Source organism: Anoplolepis gracilipes, chromosome 3 (genome assembly GCF_047496725.1).
Source record: "Anoplolepis gracilipes chromosome 3, ASM4749672v1, whole genome shotgun sequence".
Lineage (NCBI taxonomy): Eukaryota > Metazoa > Arthropoda > Insecta > Hymenoptera > Formicidae > Anoplolepis > Anoplolepis gracilipes.
The window spans coordinates 8,667,501-8,692,991 of NC_132972.1; the positions used below are offsets into that span (position 1 = coordinate 8,667,501).

A 25,491-nucleotide genomic window follows, 5' to 3' on the forward strand; every position below is an offset into this window, starting at 1 on the left:
TTTAATCTACGGTGCAAGCTGAGGTTGAATCGTATTTAAGACGACGAAATTACGGAAAGGACGAACGGAAATCTCGGACGAGACATAGAATTTCAATGACAATTCGGAACTGAAGTCATAATTAAAGCTATGGGCGTCTCCGAAGAAGCTCCGAGCGTCTTTGAGCGCAATCTTGGACGAGCAAGAGCGTAAGTACATACTTGCCGAAGTACTTACGTACACAAAAGACGTCTAGCGAGGAGAGACGAGAAAGAGAAAGAGAGAGAGAGAGAGAGAGAAAGAGAGAGGAGGGGAGAAGAGGAGGGAGGCAACGGAAAGGAGAGGGAGATTCAACTGTGAATAGCTGACAGTCCGATAACTGAATTTCTTCCGTGTCTTCCTTCCGTGTTTCCAAAATCGATCGCGAGAGTAGTTTGGTCGACGATCAAAAGTCGAAAAATTCTTCCCGCCGTGTGAACCGGGCAAAGTCCCGGTCCAATTTGATTTGCAAGCAAAGTACACCGTGGAACGAGAGGAGAACCCGGGCTACCGCGGAGACTGATGGGACGTCGGCGCGGAGGGAAGAGGGAGGGAGGGAGGCGGAAAGAGAGCGGGAACGTCGGGGGAGGAAGATCCCGTGTTAAAAAACGCGGACGAGGCGGAGGTTAAGGAGAGCTGCACGCGTCGGAAATCTCAAGCAGATCCCCGTCGCCGTCCTCGTCCACCCAACCGTTACCTTCGTTTGTAGTCGTCTAACTTGTCCCTTTCCTCCCTCCCACCTTTCCCTCCCTTCTTCAACCTTCGGCCGAACAATTCCCGAAGGTATATCCGCGACCTCGACGTTTTAACCCTGCACTCGAACTCGCCCTTTCGTACTCTTCTTTATTTCGGCTGCTCGACACTCGATTTTCACGAAGCATGCCAATAAATGATGACTCGCCCTTCGTTTATTATCATTTTATTACATTGTTGTACGTATTGTGTAAAGTTAATTTAGTTGACTCACGATTAAAAGATATCAAGTTTTTACACGGTATAATTATAGACTGTGTAAAATACGCAGCACTCACATTTAATGAAAAATTTAATTAAATAAAAATTTTGATATAAAATATTGTACTAGATAAAATTTCATATAAAAAAATAAAGAATTATGATAAATGTGATTTTATTCATCTTTGTTAAATGAGATACGATAGAGACTTAAAGATATGCAGTGAAGTGGGATAAAACAGGAAGTTTTCACGTAAACTTAGTGGAAATATAAGGAAAGCTTCTTGAATCCACAGTCCGAATACGACGCGTGCCACTGAATCGAAAATAAGCATTAGGAGAGCGACCTACTCAATATCTTACGTCACACACATGCACATACGATATGGAGGAAGTCTGATTCGTGTCACGTGTTCGAAACTTGAAAATGCTATCCTCGATCCCGCTTCTACTCTTCAGCCTTGCCCGCATCGCCGATCGGTCGACGCGCAGTGATCCTCGTGACTTTCTCTCATGCATGCGAGAAAAGTTATCGATAATAAATTTTACGATGGCAAGGGGATCGGGGACGAAAATCCCGGACGATCGGAGGCAGAAACAGTTTAAAGCCGAAGAAGAGGCTGCCCCGAAAAAGAGACAAGCATAATGCGACGCGCCGTAGGTAGGTAGGTAGGTAGGTAGATGCCCGATCGTAACCCGAGAGGAAAGAGAAAAAGAGAGAGAGATAGAGAAGGACAAGAAATTACATCGTTTGAATACACGCTCCATATCACCGGGGACTTTTAGCAAACTGCGATACGAAGAGGGCTGCTAGTGACTAGCGTTATCCAGCGAGCGAGCGCGAAGCAAACGGCGAGAGGAAAGGAGGAATCGAGAGGCAAGATAGAAGGGGGAGGAAGGGGGAGAGGGGAAAGCCTGCCGCTTGTGCCTAGGTGTATATATCTTGGCCGAGACATGAAAAATGCATCTAACGGCCCTCGAGGCACTTCGCCATTCAAGTCCACGGCTATCCTCCTCTCCTGCCAACCTGCCACCACTTTTCAGATCAAAAGTTACTTGCTCGCGTAACTTTTCCCGTGCGCCGTCTAACCGTGCGCACCACCACCATTATCAGCGCTGCCGCCCCTTCGTCCCTCCCCTTCCGTCCGTCAGGAAAAGCCTCTGCCTACCTTTCGCTTAACAAAGCACGCGAAACTCTATTATACACCGGCGCATCCCCCAGCTTATGTATTTACCCGATGCGACGTTAGGTACAAACCTACATGGGCGTAAAACATACGGGTTCGACATGCCGTGACACCTACTGACGGTTACGTGTGGGGATCACTTTCGCGGTTTCAGCCGCACATGTTAATTTCCGAAAAAGCAGCAAAATTCTCAGTTTCAAAATTAACCCGATTTGTAAAAATATTAATGCTTATATGAATTTGCACGTCTATATATATTTAAACAAAAGTGTATATTATGTACAATTAGTTTTAAATAAAACAAGAGATTAAATGGAAACATAAAAACTGATTTTAAACTCTGAGATGTGTCTTTCTTTCACTCTTGTGTATTTCAACAGGGTTATTAATTTTTATTTTACGTGCAAAAATAAAACTAAATCGCATCGATTCTGAGATAATAACCTTGCAATTATCTACAATTTTCGAAAATGTATATATGCGAAAATAACAGTTTAGAGCGTTTTTTGCTAATAGCATTTAATAGTTTTCAAATGAAAAACATATTCTTTCTCATTTAAATATATTAATAATAATTGTAAGTTTAGTTTTTTTAACAAGTAACAATTTTTTCCAGTATTGCTATACACGGTATGTAACGCGCTTATCGACGAGATAAGAATATGATTCGTATAAAAAAGCATAATTAAGCGAGTATATACATATTTATGCTATACAAAAATTTTTTAATGATTGACTTACTTTTTGTCCAGTCACTTATTAATCTCCAATTTTTGCGCGAGGGAAAATAATGCAAACACTTGCTTACCTGTAACAGAAAAAAATGTTGACATATGAATGTATCGTCAAATAACGCTATACATGTATAATATATATGTAAATGTGCTTTATAAAGATTTTTTACATGCGCAAGAATTTTTTTCGCTATCCATTCAAGCAAAATTATTATTTTTTTTTTTTTTTTTTTTTTTTTTTTTTGACTAAATTGAATTTTACATATAAACAACAAAATAAAAAGTTTATATAGTAAATAAAGTTTTGATACATTCTGATGTAAAAAATACATGTAAATGTTTTTAAAAATATATAGAAATTATGTTCACGGAAATATATATAACATTCAAAATTGTATATATGCTAAACTAGGAGATAAAGTAGCACTTGCTCGTGAATTTTCGTGGAATGTAAATTGACGGAATCCACCCGGATTCATTTTCACTTCGCGCTTTCTTTTTCTTCCTTCACTGCTACGAAGATACATTGCTATGGCATTGCTAGCTGCTAATTTGTTAGTGGGGGCGGTTTTTAAGACCACCGTCTATTATTACAGCACAGTACATATTACGCTAATGACACCTGTCATATGCATTACATAATTAACATCGATGCGATATACGTTTGTTCATTGTTGGCACTCCCAATGTACACATCTGACACAAGCGATCTAGTTACTCACTATATCTAACATTATTATTTGCAGTCTCTTATTTACTATGTGTTTAACTGATTATTCATTAGTGATCTTCCGTAAGACTTTAGTTTCCATTCTACTGATTCTCGATTATATAATGAAATAAGAGATAACGTTTCAATGCGTACATATCTATATATTACTATGTTATTCCTTTTATTTGTTTCTTTAAAATACATTAATAACTATTTCCGACCGTTTCCTCAACTTTCAAGTTTAATTCTTAGATTAAAAAATTACGGTTTTATATCTGTCGTAAATCACTGATCACGTGTACATGCATTTTTCAAGTTCTATAAAAATGTATTGCGGTAATAAAGCGATCCGCGCAATATCAGTGTGAAAAATTCCTTTCGCAGGAATAAATAAATCCCCCAAAAAAACGATCGATGATATTTCAAAAATTGAGGCATTATAAATTATACCGTTCACGGAATTACAACGGTACGAGAGAGATGAGTCTCTTTGAAAAATCCGATAATGCGGCTGGCAGAAAATTTGGTGGTCTTATTCAAATTTTTCGAGCCGGCAACTAATTCGAGACCGCCATAGATACACGCGCGTGTATCATGCCGGGCGCGCCGTCGGTTATATATATATATATATATATATATATATATATATATATATATATATATCCTCGACAATGGGAACACCGGAGCCGGTTATCTCGGTTCTTTGTATTCAAATTGCCACGGAAATACAGCGGGCAGATTATGTGGAATAGGCATTTATCGTGGGATTATGAAACCCCCCGTATTGTAATAATAATACGACGTTATACTTGCCGGTTTTAATTACTTTTTCATACGTTCTCTTTTAATGAATCGATGACAAAGATTGCAAAGCAACGAAACAGAATAATTAAGCCGCTTCGTCGTGTTTAACGGTGCGTTTAAGTGCGGCTGTAATTGCGCTAGGAAAGAGAAAATATTGACATTTTATGTAAGAGAGGAGAGCGGAGGCCAAGAAAGAAAAGGTCAATCAAAACTCATTGCGCAATTATATTTTTGCCAATGAACCGGAATCAATTTTTACATAAAGTTTGATAGCCTCGCTACAATTCACCTTGAGCAGAATAATATTAACCAATCATGTATCTGGTTTCCATTACAATCGTATCGAATAACTTTGACTAGCGTATCGGAACATGTCCTTTCCGCCACATTAAATCAGCTGTTTAAGCATGGCACAATGAACACATAACGAGCTATAATATGAGCGCGAGCGTACTAGCTTTTCTTTCTTATTTCAAAATTAACAATGTTGCGAAAAATTGAATAAATTTAAAAAAACATTAAATCTATTTCAGATTTTTCAAAAAAATTAAATAACGGAATAATAATTGAGATCTTGTACAAATCAAAGCGAAAAATACGAGCCGTATATACATTTCGCAATATGCGTATTATTTAATGCGAAAGATTTTTTACATTTGACAATCCTTTCGCTAATAAATAATAAAAGTTCGAGATGATATCTTTATTAAAAAATATCATTTATGAATGGTACAAACGCAGAGATTCACGACGTATAAGAGATTTAACGATAGCAGATATGACTATACATTACGCCGACTTGAGCACAATCGAATGTTTATTAGAATTAGAGTTTCATATGGATTAAATCATCTAGACGTCGCGAACAAAAAAATTCGTTATCGCTGAACGATAAGGTTGGAAGAAAATGTTGAATAATAACGCGAGTTTCAACTGAAAAGAGATATGTGAAATAATATGGCGATACATCTAGTAATACAAGTAAGATATTTGTAAATTTAACCCTTATCAATTTGAAAAATTTTCACGTGTCTAAACAGTTATTAAAAATAAATGAAAACAACTTTTCTCCACATAATTAATTTTCTTATAATATGTTTAACTTTTTATCTAAAATGTAACGAAGTTTAATAAAAGATGCATATAAATATATATTACATAATATGATAATTTAATGCATTGTTCTCATAAAAATTGAATTTTGACACTAATGTAATTTAAATTAGACCTAACCAACTCTGGTCGTTCTGCTGGACGATTATTTTATTCATGTTTAATGACCATTTAAAAACGGTTCATGTGTTACCAAAACTTTTATTAAAATTCATAAGTCAATTATCTACGCCAGGAAAATGAGTGTATAAGAGCAATAAATAAAGAAACTCGACGATTTGTTTCTTCTCATTCTCTAACTCATCTCTTCCATTCTTTTTTTTGAAATGAATTTCAGTGTAAGACGACGTGTCGTGAAATACAAGAAGCACGTATAAATATAAAAACACGCGGGAATACCCGTAATTACGAAGGCAGAGATAAGAGCTAACGCCAACCGAGATTGCAATAAGCTCTGCGGGTTTGTTAATTATAAAAAAGATGGTAGAGTCGGAGCTACACAACACACCACAGTGACCTAAGGTTGCAAGAAACTACGCGTCAGCTCGGTGGGTTTATTAATTAGGGAGGGAAAGGTAGCATCGAGGTAAAATGCAGCGACGGTTACGCGGCTGCTTATACTCCAGTTTGCAGTAATCGCGGCTGAACTGGCATATTTATTAATCGAAGAGAAGCAAAAGAAGGTCAGAGAGAATCATAAAGATAAAAGGTCAAAAAAGAAAGCGAGAGATTGTTTGATCCAGCTTTGTTTACATCACTATTTTTGAAAGCATTGCTGAAAATTCTAAAAATCTCGTACATTTTGATTTTCTTTCAAATCAAAAAAATAATCTTTATAAAACATATTGAGCTTTTGCTTATATATTTTATATAAGATGTTGAAATTTATTAATGTTACTTCTAAGGACAATGCAAAAGAGAGAGAGAGAGAGAGAGAGAGAGAGAGAGAGAGAGAGAGAGAGGGAGAAGGAGGGCGAGCTGAATGAAAGACATTAAAACAAAGCTGCACTTTGTTAGCAACATTGTCAACCTCATGATAACATAAATGGACGATCAGAGTCGAGCGACACTATCTGATTATGGTAAGTTCGTTAATTGGCAAATTGCAAGCATGAGTCATGCACTGGGCTGGGTAGATAGGTAGGTGAGTCACGTGAAATTTTGCGCTCCCTTTATAGTTCGCATGCGAGTGCTACACGTCGATCGTTCGGTTACGTGCACGCATGTCCACCTCTGCGATTTGTGCCTCGAGTCTCCGGTTTGAAAAACAACTTCCGGGCCATATGCCAAGTGTATTATTCCTCTTAATGTACTTAACAAGAGAATACATTAAACGGTAGAAAAAAATTAAGAAAAAAAGTAATTGTATTAGTATTTTTATGTTGTAGTTATTGTATCATCGCTTTTCTCTTGCTTTAAATAAATGTAATCCCTGTAATATTTTCTGCGGGAAAATGATAAATTTATATGACTTGGATAAAAATAATATCGATATCGATTTACATATTTTTATAACGCACATGAATTAAGTAAGTATATATTGGTTTCACGTCACAATTTTCGATTTTCTGCGACATACGCTTTACCTGGCATTCTTAATTAACGTGTTTAAATGCGTTCCAAATAAAGTTGATTGTTCATTCTGATGGAACGAAACGACATATGCTATTCTCGGGTCATTTCAAAGTAACGAATCTTTGTTCTTTCCGATCGACCCAATTAATGAACAATTCATCTAGTGGTTTATACTATTTTCTGACCAGTAATCTTTTTATAAAATTTCCAGAATTATTGATGCAATTAATTCTACAGAAGACGTAATTTATATCTGTCAAATACACAGTTCCAGTTTTCGTCTGTTTTGCTTTTATTCGTGACTCTTACAAGTATAAAAACAAAAGCAAATTTCACATTTCAATTATTGTAATGTTATTTGAAACATTATTATTTGTAATTATAATGCAATATATAATAAACGATCATAAATAACTTTTTTATGATTAATTTTGTAGCAATCATTTCCTCGCAGAAAATATTATATAAGGCTTACATTTGTTTAAAGCAAAAAAAAAAAAAACGATAATATAATTTTGTAATTATAAAATAAAAATACTACTATTAATAATTATTTTTTTCTTAAAAATTTTTCTTCCATTATTTAATGTGTTCTAAAAAAATAATGTTCAGTTGATTGTATCTGTGAGATACCGAAATGATACATAACGTAATCAATAATGAGAAAATGCGTTAACTCCTAAACAGCTTATCATTAATTACAAAATATGCTTTAATTTCATTTTAAATACAATTACACATTAATATTAATTGATGTAGCACAATGTGTACAAACTGTATAACAATAGCTGTATATAAATATAAGAACAATGAGAGAATTAGGTGATCAACATAAGTTCCAGTTATTTTCTTCTGCTTGTCGTTCGCCAGGAACGCGCAAGTAAAAAGTCATTTTCCTTAGCAAAAGACACATTCCGTGAGGTCCGACGAATCTCTACGCGAGGCTACCATTTCGTGCCCGGACTGTGAGAGAAATAAATTGCCCGCCGGGCAAATCGTATTTTATTTCGCGCTGGTAAACACGGCGAAGTGAGTTTACGCTTGACAGGACAAACAGCCGCGTGTAACGATATTAATCCAAATGAACGTTTACTTGTCAGCATATTTCTCCCTCGTACTCGCGCGCGACAACGGGATTATTTTTTGCAACGCGATGCAAAGTTAAACGTTGAGCGCGCTGAAATCCGTCAAATCAATGAGAATCAATCCTCCGTGTAACAATGGTATCAAGAAAGATTGAAACAGTCGCAAATCAAAATGCGAAACGAGATATGAGAATGTTGTTCGAGCTAATTTACGAAAATCAAGCGAGAAATATCGCTTTCGCGAATTATTACAATGACATTACTACTGCGATGATTGGCGAGCCGTTCAGAGTCTATAAATTAAATGTGTCATCCCAGTCTCCTTCCGCGATAATTAGCACGTTGTATCAACCCTCCCAACACACTCAAATTAGATTCGTGTTTACATGAACGGCGAGACCTATGAGAGCGTCGCGTCGCCAATCAGAAGGTAACATCTGATTAGAGACCTCGGTATGCTTCATTAATTAATATAGCACGTTTCTGGAAACTGATCTTATATAGCTGTGTACTAAAAACTTAATTAATTACAATTCGTTATAATTATTATAATTTGAGTCATCAAATATTAAAAGCATAATTATTTCTCCGGCAAAATTTATCTTTCAGTAGATTGCTTAATCCTTTGAGTCACGAATTTTTCTAATTGTCAGTATTTTATAAAATTTGGTATATAAGGGTTTTTGGGATCGCTGATTATGAATCCGTTGACAGATTTTAAAAATTCAAGATAACGGATCTAATATGGCAAACGAAATTTTACTTCCGCCATATTGAATCCCTATATTAAATTTTGGAAATTAAATTTTTTTTCCTTTAGATTCAGATTCTGCGATCTAAAAAAAATCTTTAGAGAAAAAATTTAAAAAAGAATACGACTGTTACTTTTAATTTAAAACAGAAAATATTGTTTTTTATATATATTTTATCAAAAAAAGGAGGATTTAACAAAAACAACACGGTGGAAAATTCTAAAAAAATTCTGAAAAATACTTAAGAGTGTACTAAGATTATAAAAAAATTGCCGTATTTATTGTCATAATAGATTAGTAGAAAATGCATTTTTTCGTAAAAAAAAAAGTACTAATTTTGACTGTTTGTTTATATATGGTATTTTTGCAATTAACAATTAATGACTGTTCATATTTTTTTTACACTTATTGATGTTCTAGAGACTCTGTAAAAACAAAAAATCCGGTATTTGTTGATAGAAAAGTAGTTAAAACAATAAAAAACTACGAAAAATGGTGGGTCTCTGGGTGGCCCGCTGTGACTCAAAGGGTTAAGCAAGATAAGACCGAGAAAGTCTAGTCAAAAACAGAGAAAAAGAGATGGAGAGAGAGAGAAAAAGAAAGAGAGAGAGAGAGAGAGAGAGAGAGAGAGAAAGAAAAGAGACTTTTTCTCTAACAAAAAATTATCATTTACCGTGCGTTCATAATTGGGAATATAATAATACGTTGTTTTCCCTGCAAAACCGCTCACGCACTGTCGCGGAAAATATTTTCAGGTAAAGTGCAAAAAAGGCACAAATGTCTGCAAACGAATAAAAACGCAGTCAGCTCATCCACTTTCGTGCAACACATTTGTTATTTTAATAATTTCCTCCCTTTACCCCTCCCAGGCGTTCTTATATTTATCATACTTTTTTATTTTAATAACTGCATTTTCTCTCTCCTTCCTCCTCCTCTCTTCTCTTTCTCTCTCTCTCTCTCTCTCTCTTTTTCTTGCGCACACGGTCGAAAACGAGCCAGCAGTAAATAGTTGGAAAATGAGAGTCGTCGTGTTTCTAGAATATCGCGCAGTTAGGTGCCAAGAAATACCGCGAATTGTCGTAAATATTAATAATTCGAAAGTCGTCGACGCGGAGACGGACGTAATTAGTGCTCCCTTCTTTTCGCGAAGTCGAGAGATAGGAAAATATTTGTACCGACGATGCCGGGAAAGAAATTACGTCGCGAAACTGTCGGTACTAGAAATCCTAGTCTTGATTAATCGTGACGGCCTTCACTTAAACACGAACAAGGACACGAGACGAGACGCCGGAAAAGTACGAAAGTTGATGGAGAATGTTCTTGATTGGAACCTTATCTGACGATTTCTTGTGGATAATAGCTTCATCAAATATAAACAGCTCTATAAAAATGAAACATACGATATATAATGATACAAAATTATCCTTACATATAATTTAAAATATATAAATTTATAAATAGATTCAGGGCAGTAATTGATAGCCATTAGATTTTTAGAAATTTTATTGAGATGCATAAATGTCATAATATTTAGCGTTGAAAAATAAAAGATTGTGCAATGTAATGTTTCTTATTAAGTTTTTTGAAAAAAGTGTTATTTTCAACCTTAGTAAATTTATTATAAAGATTTATGTATTGTTTATATATACAAAATATATTTAAATTTTTTATTTATATAATATGCACGCATCGAATAATTCAATTATTATTTATCCATTATTTTATAAACCTATGTTCCATTATATTATTTTAAGAATTTGTTGAAGAAAATTCGCGGCCGTTTTCCGAGAAAGGAAAAAAAAATGAAAATGTTCAAGTAGAGAAGAAATTTCAAGTAGAGTAATTAGAGCGTCGTTTCTCGTGAAGCTTCTCTTTAATCACGCTGCTCTTTATAGTACAACGGTCAAAACTTGCTGTGGGAAACGCAACACGAAAGAAGATTCAAATAAGGAGAGGCAGTAGTTAAAGGAAGCGACGCCGCCAAAGGAGAGAAGACGGGTCTTAAGAAGTACTAGCTACTGTAGCGCGGAGCGAGCTGTTTACGGAAATTAGCAATTCTAATATTTAGGCAAAGCGAGACAAATTTATTAATTAAGTCTAAAGTCTGATCGCACGCCGCGCGCGAGATACTTTTCGTTCGTGTCGCGAAAAAGAACGGTTAGAGCCGTAATGGAAAACGAGAACGCGTGGGCGGCGTGAGGAAAGAGAGAAAAAAAAAAAGAGAAGTAGCAAAGGGAAAAAACGGGAAGGCGGAAAACGTCGGACACTAGTCGGAGAATGAGAAAGGAAGAGACAGGGAGAGGGAGGGACGAGAGGGCGTCCTCGGTCGTGCGTCGCTCAGCGGGAAACTTTTAATTCCGTAACTCCCGGATTAAATTATCACGCCGAGACGATTGTCCCAGGAAAGATTAAGAAAGGAGCTCCACCGGCGGGCGCCGCGGCGACGTTCCTCCTTCGGAACCGCGCAAAATCGCCTTATGGAGAGAATGAGAAAGAGAGAGAGAGAGAGAGAGAGAGGGGAAGTTGAAATACTGTGAAAGAGAAAAGGAAAGGGAGGAAGACAACGACGAAATCCCCTTTTCGTCCGCAGGACCGGTTGTTGCGCTCGGTTTAACTCGACTGCGACTCATGGAGAGAGAGAGAGAGAGAGAGAGAGAGAGAGAGAGAGAGAGAGAGAGAGAGAGAGAGAGAGAGAGAGAAGGGAAGGTGGGGGATAAGAAATACGGAGACAAGAATGCAAGAAAGAAGGCAAAAAGCTGAAAGAGTAACTCTAGGGAATAAAACGAAGACGAGAAATTCGGGGGAAAAAAAGAGAGAGTAACGGAAAATTCACGACAGGAATGAGGAACTAGAGCGAAAGAAGCGAATGCAAGATTCATTACGCAGTAAGGGAAAAAGGACGAAGACGTTGGAGTACGAGTAGATACATGGAAAATGCGGAGAAGAGGAAGTAGAGTGCACCGGAAAGAGTACGCGGGATTCACGGAAGTCAGTTTTAAGTAGATCTCCTTTGCAAGGCACTTCGACACAGAACGAGACTAGAATGCACGTGTCTGTTAAACGAAGCGCGTTGACTAGGAAAGGAGGAAACGAGGCGAAAATGAAGCGAGAGAAGCAAATGTATGAACGTGCAGAAGGATATAAAATACACGTGGAGTTATCAAATAATTGACTGCTATTACACACAGTCGAACCAAACACTTTTCTTTACTTGATTTCATAATCATTCTCTTATGTAATTACGGAATTAAGAGACTTCTAAATATCTCTAACATAAAAATAATAATTCTAGATTAACTGGTTAGTATTTTAATGTAAATTAAATTATTATTAACTATTTTAATTTTTGTTTTATATACACGAAAGGGCACCTAAAGCAAATTTGTTTGATATTCATAAAAATAACCTGATCTTTTCTTATTACATTAACAAAGAGCTGCACATTTATTAAGAAAAATTTAGACGCTTTGTATGATGCTACAATAGTTTTTCTTTTTTCAAAAAATATAACTTTTGAAAAACTAAAATAAAAATACTATCATCATTCTTAAATAAAATTTCAAAATTTTATATAAAATCCAGTTTTTTAGCAAACGTGAAATTAAAGCGTCGAAATCTCCCACGTGTCAAAGTATCTCTAAATTATTCACATTTCCAATACACAGCGACGTTAATTCATCGTGTTATAACCAAAACTTGACGGTATAAAATAAAAAGTAGTCCACGATTTAATTCAAGATTAGAGACGAAAGAAGATTTTAAGTTGCACGAGCGGAAACGGACGGGTTGATCCTTCTCGTCTTCTTCGCTTTGACGATAACAGAGGACAAGGAGAAGGGACGAAGTTGAGAATCTTCTCGACGAGTCTCGGGACAGGGTTTGAGTTTTGATTAACTCGAAGGTCGGTTTGAATCCGGGATCGAGCTGCGCGCCGGGAACTCGTCTTGTCGCGTCGCGTCGCATCGCGTCGCGTCGCGTCGCACGGAACATAGGCGGACTTATCACGTTTCCATCGTCTGTTTGATTTATCCGACTGACGTAACGCCGGCAGCCCCGGCTACGTGTTTGCACAGATTCTCTCACCGCCTGTGTTTCCAAGAGCGCACTCCAACTTAATATTATTATTAGCCGCGCGTGCGGGCCCTGTCTATATCGCGATGAAACGAGATGGAGATTAGGCGGCAGGCGCGGAATACGTGATACACGATCGACCCTCTCGAGTGGAAACCAATCGCTGCTCGAAACCTACATTTACTTAAGGGAAGATATTAATGAGACACGAATATAATTTTCATAGCCAATGCTCCTTTCGTCGCGAATAGCTGATAGACATGTGCATCGAAACGCGAAGCACTATAAGTTTTTATGACAGCATACATAGATAAAATCCTAAACGACTAATTATGGGCGTTTTAACAATTTTTATGCACTATATATTTTATAGAGAAGAATCTATTTTAATTATTGCATAAAGTTTGATTGGAAATTTTAATAATATACGTAGACGTAATATAAGTTAAGAATATTAAGAAATAATATAAATATTCTCACACATTCGCATAATCTCGCTGCATATCGAATAACGTGGCTATTGTTTAAATTTTTTATCTTGAGATCCGTACATTTTCTTTCAGATCTTTAGACAGACAATGGCAGATTTAAAAATCCAGTGGCATTTATAAACGTCGACGGACATAAGCGTCAGATTCCCAAGGTAGGTTAGTGGAAGTAAAAGTCAACTCTGACGCAGACAGTTGAAAAATCGAACCGCGCGTATGGTAATAAGCATGAAACTCGCCAGAAAGTTTACGGGCGTGTATAAAGTGACAGGAGCCAGACGATGTCTCGTAATATGAAGTCTGTAACTGTAGAGAGCGTGGTAAAAATGACATAATCGCAAAAACTTCCATATTCATACGACACATGAAGACACATTCCATGAGACATATATACAATCGTTTATTAATTATAGTCCTTAATTTCTTTTTTTTTTTTTTTTTTTTTTTTTTTGACACAAAAGTTTATAAGTATTTGATTCTCGTAAGAAAAATTAAAGTAAAAAAGAAGCTTCATTTTTAAGTTTAATTCTACATCTTTCATATTTTATTATATACTTTACTTCTTTGCTATGAATGTTTCTTTGAGGAAACGCAAATTTGTATTTCCACTATAAAGGTACAGACAGCTGCATACTTATGACGAAATACGTCGGTCACGTTATATTTCCCGGTGCGAGTATCTCCGTTTATCTCTTCGCGCGTATTTGACTATCGCGTCGTTTGACTACCGCGACAGTAAAAGAGGTTCATCGTTTTTAAAGTCTCCGCGAGGAGCAATCTTGTAAATGCGTCACCTCGATGTTTCCACGGCTACGGACCTTCCAAGTGTTTCGCGAAATAAAATTTCAGGTATATTTGTAGAAAACGAGCAACATAATATGATAAAAGTTTGACAGGAAGAAAATACACAAATTCGCGAACGTTGGGATATTTGTCCGGCAAACAGCAATACATATCGAACCTCCTTTTTGCCACGTGTTGATTCTCATCTCACGCTTACGCGAGTTTCATATCGCGTTGATAAAAATCGAATCAGGAAAATCACAGACTATTCGCATCTAAAATAATATAATGCAATTTGTACAATCCAATAAGTTTGTAATAAATGAACAAAGTCTATCGCACGAAAAGCGCTGCGCATTGGAAAATCTGCAAGAAAAATCGAATTTGTCAAAAGTGTCATTCGCTTGATCGACGATAAATGGACAGTTTTTTCTCGTTCAACGGCTTTTATCAGTTACTGGTTGCAATTTTAAAACGTAATACGGAAAAATAGACAGCGCTTGGAAACGAAACTTCCTTAAAGAAGTCTCTGTTAACTTGAAGCGCAGCCCGAAGGAATCGGGATTGTATCGACGCGAACGAACAGTCCGACGGGCTTCCTGGTTCGCGAAACGTCGCGAGATATTGTTTACTCGCAATGCCGCCGGGAATGCTCGTCGTAGGTAAGGGGGTAGGGACGGCTTCGAATCGAATCTCGTCCCGATCATAGAGTCTTTGAGTGTACTTCCGCGCGACTTGGCACACGGAATTGTTTCGATATCGGGCTCGTGAGAGAGGAACGACTGCAACGCTGCGGCAATTCGTAATCCCTCGGAGCCGCGCAAGAAGGTGCGTATAGCGCTTCATGGCTTACATAGTCGAACAAGAGAGCATATAGCTTTTACAACGGATGCCGCGAGAGGAATAGAGGAATCGCAACGTAGGAAGCAACGAGGCGAACAGAAGGCACGGAGAGAGAAACCCGATGCATCCGAAACAGGGATTTCGTGGAAATCCTCGGACACGCTTGACTGAGCAAAATATCCTTCTTCGTTGCTATTCCCCGAGTTTCGAGGTCTCGGCGGCCGTTGGGTCGGAATACGTCGTTCCGTAGGACCGGAAGCGAAGGCGGCGCGGTCCGCTAGGGGATCTAGCTGGAGGGGAAACGGAGCGTCGAGGAAAAAACGACGGAAGATGGGGTGGAGGAATAGAGAGAAAAAGAGAGAGAGAGAGACAGACAGCAAGGTCCTGCATTGCGACAACTAATGAACCATCTTGGAACGGACCCCCGAAGTCCTGTGGGACGTGACGGCGCAATGCAGTCACCGGCAAGCCAACAACGACGGCGGCGACGGCGACGACGACGACGACGACGACGACGGTGTCGTCGTCGGTAGACTCCGACGACTTTTTGCTCTCATCATCCAGAGCGCCACCCTACCAATTTCTCTTCGCCGCTCTTATCCGCGAATCCTTCTCCATCGTTCCACGAGCTCGCCCCTTATTCCCTTAAAACGCCCACGTTTCCCATCGAATTCTTATTTGAATTCTTCGCTCTTGGTCGATGGACCGACCAAAGCGCTGCAACATTTCCTTCTTTCTGATCTCAAGTTTGACCGGAGAAGCAGGGGGCGGGAAAGGAGGTTGGCCAACGCGGTGAAACAAATTTACCGATGAGGGAACGACGAGTAGAAGGCGGAGCTCGGTCCTTTACTTGGGGTGAAGTTACACGGCGGAGAAATGTTTAAGTCGTCAATTATCCGCGCACCTTGTAATCACGTAAATCTTGCTGTTGGTTTGGACGGAGTTTACATTGGTAAAGAGTTCGTCTTGAATGTGGTAAGAGAATGTTTAATACAAAAAGCTGAATCTATTATTCTAGCGTGTAAGTTTTTTTTTTTTTTTTTTTTTTTAACAAGAGAAGAGAAAGAGAGAGAAATCATGTAAACTTTTTACTGCTTTATAAACTTTCAATCAAAATTAATTATATATGTAAACTATAAGAGAAGTCAGCCGTTTTACACGCTCTATTATATTTAAAAACTACTCTGTTTCATTTATTGGATAAAATAATATAAAAAATTAATTAGCAGAATTTCTTAGATCTCTGTTTCTGCATTATAAAGTTAAATTATGCATGGAATAATATAAATTTAAATATTCTTTATAAATTAACGACGCCTAATATTATTTAAAAGTTTCAAAGCATCTACAATTCTTTTCTTTTCTTTTCCTATCTATTTCTCCAATTGTTTATACAAGAGATATAAAAAGGAAAAATAAGAGCTATAAAAAAAATCGCGTCTAAACTTCCGCCTGACCGCACGAGCGTGACGATCAAGCATGCGACATCCTTTCACCAGAAATCGACCAGAGGGACGTGAAACAAGGTGGCGAAACAAAACGTAGGGATCAAGAGTGACGAAAACATGCCCTAGCTCGCCTCTTCGCCTTTCTTTTTTTTCGCTTTTTCGTGAGAAACTAATCGCGTTAAAGCGGACGTGCTCGAAGCTAAACTCAATCCAGCTGATCCTACGCAATTAGAATTCCGCTTTACGCGAAAGCGTCCCTCTCTTCCCTCTTCGTTCCAGAGATGCCTCGCTATCTTGAACAGTTTGACTTTCTAGCTTCCAATTCGACTTTCGCCATATTTACTCAACTCTGCGAATTCAATGTGTTGCATGAGCGAGAATCGCGGACAAAATTCCAGATGAAGAGATTTTACAAGATGTAAAAAAAAAGTCGCGCGTTTCCGCCGTTCTCCTCAGCCTTGCGGCCAAGTAGTAATTACATTAAATACGAACGGGATTCTAGCAAGTTGACTGAGAATAATCTCTTTCTTCCGTCACTCCGCATCAACGTCCTAATTTCTTCGAGATGTCTATGCAGATGAATCACTCTTAACTACGTCTCCCTTCGTTCTGCGCGTCCTCTCATCTCTTTCCAGATCTTTATTTGAATTACAATTTACCGAATCACAATTATTCATGAATATCAACGACCGCGAAAACGCCGTGGAATAGTAGAACCACTCATCAGTAAAGCTAAAAAAAAAAAAAAAAGAAAAATATCGAGAATGTAAGCGCAAGATTCATAGAATTGTACACGTGTGTGTGTGCTTCGCTTTCCTTTTCGTTGTTTCTTCTTGATTCTGTAAAAACGAGAAAAGGCAAAAATGCAAGCAGAGCAGCAGCGATTGTCAGTCCCGGCATTTTTCAAACCGTTTTCCACCCACCTCGCCGCTTCTCAATCTCTTCTTTCTATTCGCATCGACTATTCCGATCCCGCGTTTCTCCAGTTTTCATCAAACTGCTTTTCCTCTCTCGCCAGTCCCTTATTTAAATTTAATTGCCGTGCCAGCGGTAGACGCGGGTTCTCCCGCACGACTTGGCCGCGATGAAGTGAGGTGAGGTCAAAGTACGTTCACCACGAGGTGTGTGAGCATCAGGGCAAAAATCCTCGCGAGAGAACAAAGAAACGAGAAGCGCACAAAGAATTCTTCGTGAATCTTCGCTTTTTCTTCCTCGTGCTGCCTTTTCGAATCATTCCCTTCTCCCCATCCGCGCCCCAGGAATGGCACAAGACGGTAATTGCGTTAAAGTGGACGTGGGTTACGCAGGGAGGCCGCCCCATCTCCGTACGCGGAATAATAAATTCCCAGCAGCACACTGTAACGAAAGTTAGAACCCGCCGCCTTGTTTCCCGGTCCGTTAGCGGCCGAGTGGATTTTCTCTCACCTTCCAGCTTCCGCCGTCTCTCTTCGTCGTTTTACTCTTCTTTTTCTCTCTCTCTCTCTCTCTCTCTCTCTCTTTCTTTCTCACCCGAAAATCCTCGAATCGATCAGAGCGCAATAATTCACCAGCGACCTGGCCTCATCCGCGTCGATTACCGCGTACTTCTTGTTTTATCTCCGGCAACGTACGAATGAAGTTTCCGAACGCTTTTCCTTCCTCCTTCCTATCCTTTCGAGAATTGGAGAAAATTTATAAGCCATGTGTGCTTTTACACATTCGAACAAGACTGGACATTCAACATCGAATCTACTAAGTTGTCAGAATGAAATTCACACTAAAAAAATTTTATTCCTAAAATATATAGTTTATAAGTTTTTTTTTAACAGACATTCTTAATAAATAAGGATATTTTCTTACGTATATTTTTTGGAATATCCTATTTATAAATTGAGTAAAAACTGTATATTTAACTTGTTTTAATAATAATAAATTAAGCAAATATTTATTTGTAAAATAATTATTTTTGTGTGTTATCATTTAAATTAATAATACTAAATATTAAATAATATAATAAGAAAATATCCTCTATTTAGTATATTCTTACAGTGTGAAAATATCTGAGACTAGTCTTTAAAAGACTCTCTCTCTTTAAAAGATTTCTCTAAAACTAAAAAATCTTTTTGGCTTATTTTAGAGAAATATATGATGAGAATAAATGAAATATTCTTAAGAGAAAAATATAATTTTTTCGAAGCAGAGACAATTGTCTTTAAAAAAAACTCGCACGAAAAAATTGAATCAAGTGAAATCTGTCGGAAATATTGTTATGTCTATCGTGCTTCGCCTCTTAACGGGTTGCGTATTCAGTTTCGTTATCGCATTTACAATATTGAGGGTGTCGTTTCATTTTGGTTAAGACTATCGCGTAACACTTCGAATTCCCACAACGACGATCCCGGTCGAAACGGCGAATTTACAGAAATTTAGCTGGATATTGTTTGACTGGGGATTCGCGCTCTAACGAGCAACGTTTGCCGGGTCCGACGATCTTGCGGTTCTCCGCTCTCGAGCTGCGTGCCGAATTAACGTGGGTAATGGGAGGGAATCGAGCGTATCGTATTTTCAAGGATCGCCCATCGGCGAAGTAACGAAGTGGCTGGGAATTTGAGGAATAGGGAGAGGAGAAACAACGCGGAAGGAGAAGACGCAAACGGCGAGGAGGAGAGTGATACGAAAACGAGAGAGATGCCCGAGGAATGCACTTTGCACAACAAAAGAGGACAATATCGAGACAAGATAGAACGGATCACGTATCAAATACCGAACGTACATACTGAAAAGGGAAAACGGGGGAAACGTCACGTAGTGGATCGCGCGCGATGGCGGCACGAACGCGAGAAAAGGGGAGCCGAGGAAAATAAGAGAGAGCTCGCGTTTATACACATGTATACGTGCGTGGAAAACCTGCGAGAGGTATCCGAGGGTCGCGGTGGCTACATCGGCAAAGTAGGGAGGACACCGAGAAACAAATACAATAAAGGAAAGCGGTGGCGCGAACGACGCGGACAAAGAGTAAGCGTAAGCGTCGAACGAGAAGGAAAAATGAAGAGAGGACGAAGGACAAAAATAAAAGAGAACGAAGATTCCGCCGCATGGGACTAGGAGAGCGAAAGAAAAAAGAAGAAAAGAAATCACTGGGCGCGGTGTAAGAGGGCAAAAGTGGCGTCAAGTAGAATGAAAAAGAGAACAGAAAGAGATTGAAAAACGGCCGAGCAGAATATGTACGGGAAACGAGCGCGGACGAGAGAAAACGATGAGCACGAATCTCTACGCAAGAGGATGCGTTCGTTCATGAAACGGAAATAAAAAGGAGAGGAAAAACGAGAGAGGAGAGATAAAGAGAGAAAGAGAGCAAGATAAAAAAATTACGCAAGGTGGAATCCGTACAGAGAACGACATTAAAAGAAATAAGTCATGAAAATTGATCTCCACACACACACACACACACACACATATAGAGACTAGATGTTGTCCGAAGACAGCCAGCAAACATAAATAAAAAATTACAGTATTTCTAGGAAGACGATCGACGTCGCAGAAAAGATGATAAATTGAGGTCAGAAAAGCTGTTAATTGAAGTGACAAAATAGTAAAAATAAAATAATTTGTAAAGTTTGTCAAAACTTGTGAATATAATTTACTAGAAAGATATTCTTTGAATGTAAAATCTTTGTCTCTTCAAGTTGAAATCCATCTTCTTTAAATAAAAATGTGTATCGTATATTGATGTACTTTCAGTATACGAAACGCAAAATCACAAATAAAAAAAAGTGATTTGTCATCTGACTCTCTTTATCTATTCTGTCTTTATATATTTTGCATTCACTATTTTATAATAATCATTCACTATTTTATAAATGATCGACGAATAGTCTTATCGATCCTCATCGGCCAACACTATGAACAATTACATGAACACGTTATATGATACGCAAAATTTTATATTATTTATATTTCTCATAAAAAAAAATTAACCCCAAATTTCATAAAAGATTTATATACATGATACGTTTATTTTCCATTAGATCTTTGAGATACTGTGCATTTAACTCCATAATATTTTATAATATAATTTTTATAAAAATAATAAATATATATCACATACATATATTTTCGATAGCTATAAGCTGAATTTATGTCCAGCAAAATTACAGATTTAGACCAATGTGAAACGTATAAAAACTCGATAGCTGCGAAAGAGGATTCGTCGGCGGACACAAAAGGACGACGTGGAGCGAAACGGAAGCGCGACGTTCGATCGTGTGCCGGAGAAACAGCGGAGGAGAACGCAATACGGAAAATGTATCGTATTTCGCGAAAGAGAGAGAAAGAGAGAAAAGATGTGGCCGCTGTATTGCACCACCAGTTACTGCTGCCGTTGCACAGTGACGTTATATGGCGGACAAACCGTTTCACGCTACGCTTACCGTTTTATTCTATTTCGCGAAAGGTATATGTATATATTTTTAGATTTTATTGCGGTCCTCGACAGCATTCGTTCGACGGATATGCAATGAATTTACTTCACATTCCTGCAGAGACACGAAAATTCATGCAATTATATATCGTTATAATTGACAATAGCGTACCAATTTTCTATGAATATTTATCGGTATAATTTAATTTAAAAAAGCCAATCGTGTGCATTTCCGTGTCCGATTTTCGCAAGTTAATATATTAATTGGATTTAAAAAATACGAATTATGTTTTCTGTCAAATCTTACATACATTTAATTATAAATATCAAACAAATACTATTGTGCTGAAAATAATCGCAAGTTCCAAGCCGTTGTTATTTTTAAAAAATGCATTATTATTTTTATATAAAACTACAATTTTCGAAATGTGTTTTTTTTTTTTTTTTTTCAGAATCAACTTTTAGGTTTAATCGTGTGAAATCGCTCCGTACAATTTAGCAGAAGCGTATAAACTAATACGTACACACACACACACACACACATCAGTCTTTTTAATAAAGTTTCCTCAGAAAAAATATGCCAACATGTCGTTTCTACTGGTATATGTAACAGGACAATTAAATAAATTCTTTTCCAAATTCTTTCTCTTTCTCTGGACGAGTGACAGTTATATCTAAGAAGTGTCGGCCTCGGAAGCCGTTCCCGCCCCAACAACGCTTTATTATCTGGAAGCTATCTTGTAGGCTGCCTACTTGCTAATAGGATTGTCACTCGCGTGCCTTTTGCCGAGCTCCGAGGGCGAATAGTTCCAATTCTCGGTATCATCGTCGACGGCTCAAGATATTCTGGGTCGCGCTTGTCAAATTCATGCCTCGTTATTCGCTTCGTTTCTCCGGTGTGTGTCCCCGCATGCAGGGAAAAGGGAGAATGGTTCCGAAGAAAAACGAGACGATCTGCAGAGAACAATCCGAAGACGGTAACGATCGCACGAATTAGTCTCCCTTCGTCGTCCCGTAAATTAATGCAGTGCGGGCAGCTAACTCGCGGACCCGGCAGGGCACAGAAAGATCCGGAATTCAAAGCACGATTTCTAAACTTTTTTGATGGCTCAATTTTGCGAGGAGACTCGACGCGTTCTCGACCACGCCCGGTCTCGCGATAAAATTCGCCCTCCTCCGTCTCGGAACCGAGAGAAAAACGAAGGATTCGGGTTAATGTCGCCCGGATTCTGAAAGAAAGAACGACAAAAAAAAAACAAACAAAAACTTGCCGGCCAATTCGCGGACGTGCCATAGAGTCTAATATGTTTCGTATATCCCACTTGGCCATTTCTCGTCTTTTACTCGCGCCGCGAAAAAGGAACAAGAGACGACGAGACGTAGGAGACGGGGGTTGAGGAAAGGGAGAACGAGAACGGCAAGAGGGAAGTAGGGGTTCGAGGTGCTGCGCCGACATGTCTCGGCGTAGCACTCTCCGAACCCGATCCCACTTTCATAACTTCCCCCGAGTTTTGCGGCAGCTAGTATCTAATAGCCGGGCTTTTCTCTCCCATTCTCTTTTTTCCTCCCTCCTTTTTCCTTCCTTTCTCCCATCTTTCTCGATCAGGTCTTTCCTTGATACCACATATTACCGCCAATACCTATACTTTTCCGCGTTTTTTTTTTTTTTTTTTTTTTTTTGTTCACGTTTAGACAATTAACCCAACGGAAACGATAAGAATTTTCATTGTAAGATAAAAGAACTGGTCACCTATCTTTCTTCATCCAGTGTGCATTATAACTCTCGTAATTTCCTGTCCATTTTTTCCGGAAGATTTTATCATTATTTTGCTGAGCTTTCAATTCGTTTTTGCCTGAAATATATCCGCAGATATCATAGAATAAAAAATTTGCACGCAAAATATAGAAATTTAAAAAATGGAGAGAGAGAGAGAGAGAGAGAGAGAAAGATGCTCCATTTTGCAATTACTGAAAATATAATAAAAAAGATAAAAAATCTCGTAGGACAAAATATTAGACACTGTTTCAACTTATCAATCACATGTCGAGTTTTTATGTCGTACAACATTTGATATAAGTATATAATAATATTTTTATCTATCTTTTTAATTTACATTTTATAAAGCGTAATAAACTTTGGTTTCTTTTATAATATAATATAAAATTTAATGCATCATCATATGTATATTAATTATTCTTTTGTTAGCTATTATCGTGTAAATGATGTAAAAATTATGAAAAAATATGTATGAAAAATATATCTCGCGTTTGATGGATATATTTGTAAAATAATTGCTTAAATAATAATCATATTATTTATATTAATAAATATTTTTAAATAATATATAATATGTACATTCATAAAAGAATTTATTCACAATCATATCTATTACTCATATTTGCAAACTCACCAGTCGTTATTTTCTCCAAGTTGTCTGATTCTCTTTGTCCAAAATTTTGATTATCGATGATCCATTCAATCAATCCATTAAATATAAATTATCAATAGTTTACTATCACTCAAAATAATTACAGTATTTAAAATTCACAGATTTAAAATAATCACACGATACTTTTTCTGGCACTCCTGATGCACACATTATTTATTCAAATAAGTACGACAAAACAGAAATGACATTTATATCACGATATTTACTTTTTTAGTAAGGAAATATACTTTGACTTTTTATCTCTAATATAGGTAACATCGGTAATATCGATTATCGATATATTGTGCATTGCGTAACCACTACCGTAATTATTACGTATCTTTATTCGACGCTTCCGACGACATTTATGGGTACTGATCTATTCAACATGTTGCATTACATATTCACTATTACTCGTGACATTTATATTACAACATGTGTGCAATTACGATATTCTTTCGTCCGATAATTTTCCTCAATATTCTCGTAATGCATGTACATGCAAGATTGTCACGTGGTGGACTAGCACACATACAGACATGTAATAAAGATATTACGCGCCGAGATGGAGAGAAAGAGAGAGAGAGAGAGAGATGCTCGTTAAAGCCGTCGCACGATTCACACACCGATTGAATATCGATCTCTATCATTCGCGAGATATTGTCGACGTGATCACGACGATATTTTTCTCAGTTTTTCACTAATGGCAATTCTCCTGACGATAGCATGCAGTGAGACACATAATTGTACTAAACATGTTTACACACGTCACTCGTCAAAATATCTGTCGAAGAGGAGGAGGAAACTATTAACCGCGATTCACGCACCAATTAAATGTCACGGGAACTTTTGCGAGAAACTTAATCTCCACAATCACTCGACACTTTACTCAACACTCTCGAAATTCAACTACGCGCGACAATGGTTACTAGACAACTATAGCGAAGTGTGACGCGTGACGCAACTGTCAAAGTTCACGTACCAACCACCACGACTTGTGGCGCTAAATCTCAACGATGAAAAATCTGTCAAGGTTAATGTCGCCTCAGATGCTTGTCAGTATTCAAGTGATACAACGCGATTCACCGCTCGCGGTTACAATCGGAATTCTTCGTCGATCGAAAGGTAATTGCCATGTAATACCGTATGCGCAATTAGTTTTCTGTAGTAAGATATTCGTCCGTCCGCGATAGACTATAGTCTGACACGGCAGGTGCGATTGTATTGTATGGCTTGAGATCACGTTCGCCCCACTCTACTCGTCCTTCAAGGAGGACATGTTTATATTATGTGTCTGCGCGTCGAGTTAATTCTACAAAGGACACATTCCATTTTCCACTGCTTCATTCAGTCTATCGAAAGCGAGAGAGCATGATGTTGAACGAAATATCGAGTGTCCGCGTAATGTTTGAAACAATAATCATAGCAATTAGTTACTAATTACTCATCGATCGACGAAACATAGTGATCGTATCGCGAGTATTAAATATGTCAAAAGTGAAATATTAATACTGACGCATTTTCCGCGTTCTCGTCGAAAGTGAATATGCAAAGTGTAATATTAAAATCGTATAAATATTGTGTAAATTTACGCGCGCGATCGTAATCGATTTTGCATTTTCGCGATTTGTGTGCATGAGTGAATCTTGTGCAATTTTCAAGTCAACAAGAAATATCACCGATGGAATAGCAAAAGCGTAAGTGAATTATTTCATTTCATTTTTTTCTTATTCTGAACAAACGAAATGTTTTTGAGACAATATTTCAAGCGTGAGATTGGAAATTTCAAAATTATATTTCATTTTTCGGATGAGACTTAAGCTATCAAAAATTATAAAAATATTGAATATAAAGTTAAGAAATCTGTTAATAATTTATAAGTTTCTATTTGAAATAATACAGTTTCGCACATACCTACTAATTATGTTTATAATTACGCAATAAAAATACGAGCTCCACGTGGTATCTGTAGAATAAAGGATTCTTATTTCTTCTTTACGAGTTTCATCCGAGTTAATTAGATTCCTTGACGACTTTAAAGCAGATCCTGATATTTTTCTTCATAATGCAAAGAAGAATCTAGGTCAGTAGTGCAA

The 25,491-nt window shown here is 37.6% G+C and overlaps 1 protein-coding gene and 1 long non-coding RNA gene across 24 annotated transcripts in view; one reads left to right on the forward strand and one right to left on the reverse strand.

The window, feature by feature from the left end:
- The window catches only part of LOC140664093 (protein muscleblind), a 378,997-nt gene that overhangs the window by 120,945 nt on the left and 232,561 nt on the right, over positions 1-25,491 (reverse strand). For 3 of the 22 annotated variants that reach the window (XM_072888839.1, XM_072888841.1, XM_072888842.1), the window contains one exon: positions 1-2,967. This exon is cut by the window's left edge and continues 5,371 nt beyond it. The exons of 16 other annotated variants lie outside the window; for them this stretch is intronic. In XM_072888839.1, the coding sequence (XP_072744940.1) occupies positions 2,912-2,967 (56 nt within the window). In that variant the 3' untranslated portion in view covers positions 1-2,911. Of the gene's footprint in view, positions 2,968-23,377; positions 24,447-25,491 lie in introns of those variants that run through there. 3 more of the 22 variants (XM_072888845.1, XM_072888843.1, XM_072888836.1) reach the window with 2 other exon arrangements.
- The window catches only part of LOC140664096 (uncharacterized), a 241,066-nt gene continuing 240,008 nt past the window's right edge, over positions 24,434-25,491 (forward strand). For both annotated transcript variants that reach the window (XR_012046393.1, XR_012046395.1), the window contains exon 1: positions 24,434-25,092. This is a non-coding gene — a long non-coding RNA (uncharacterized lncRNA). The remainder of the gene's footprint in view (positions 25,093-25,491) is intronic.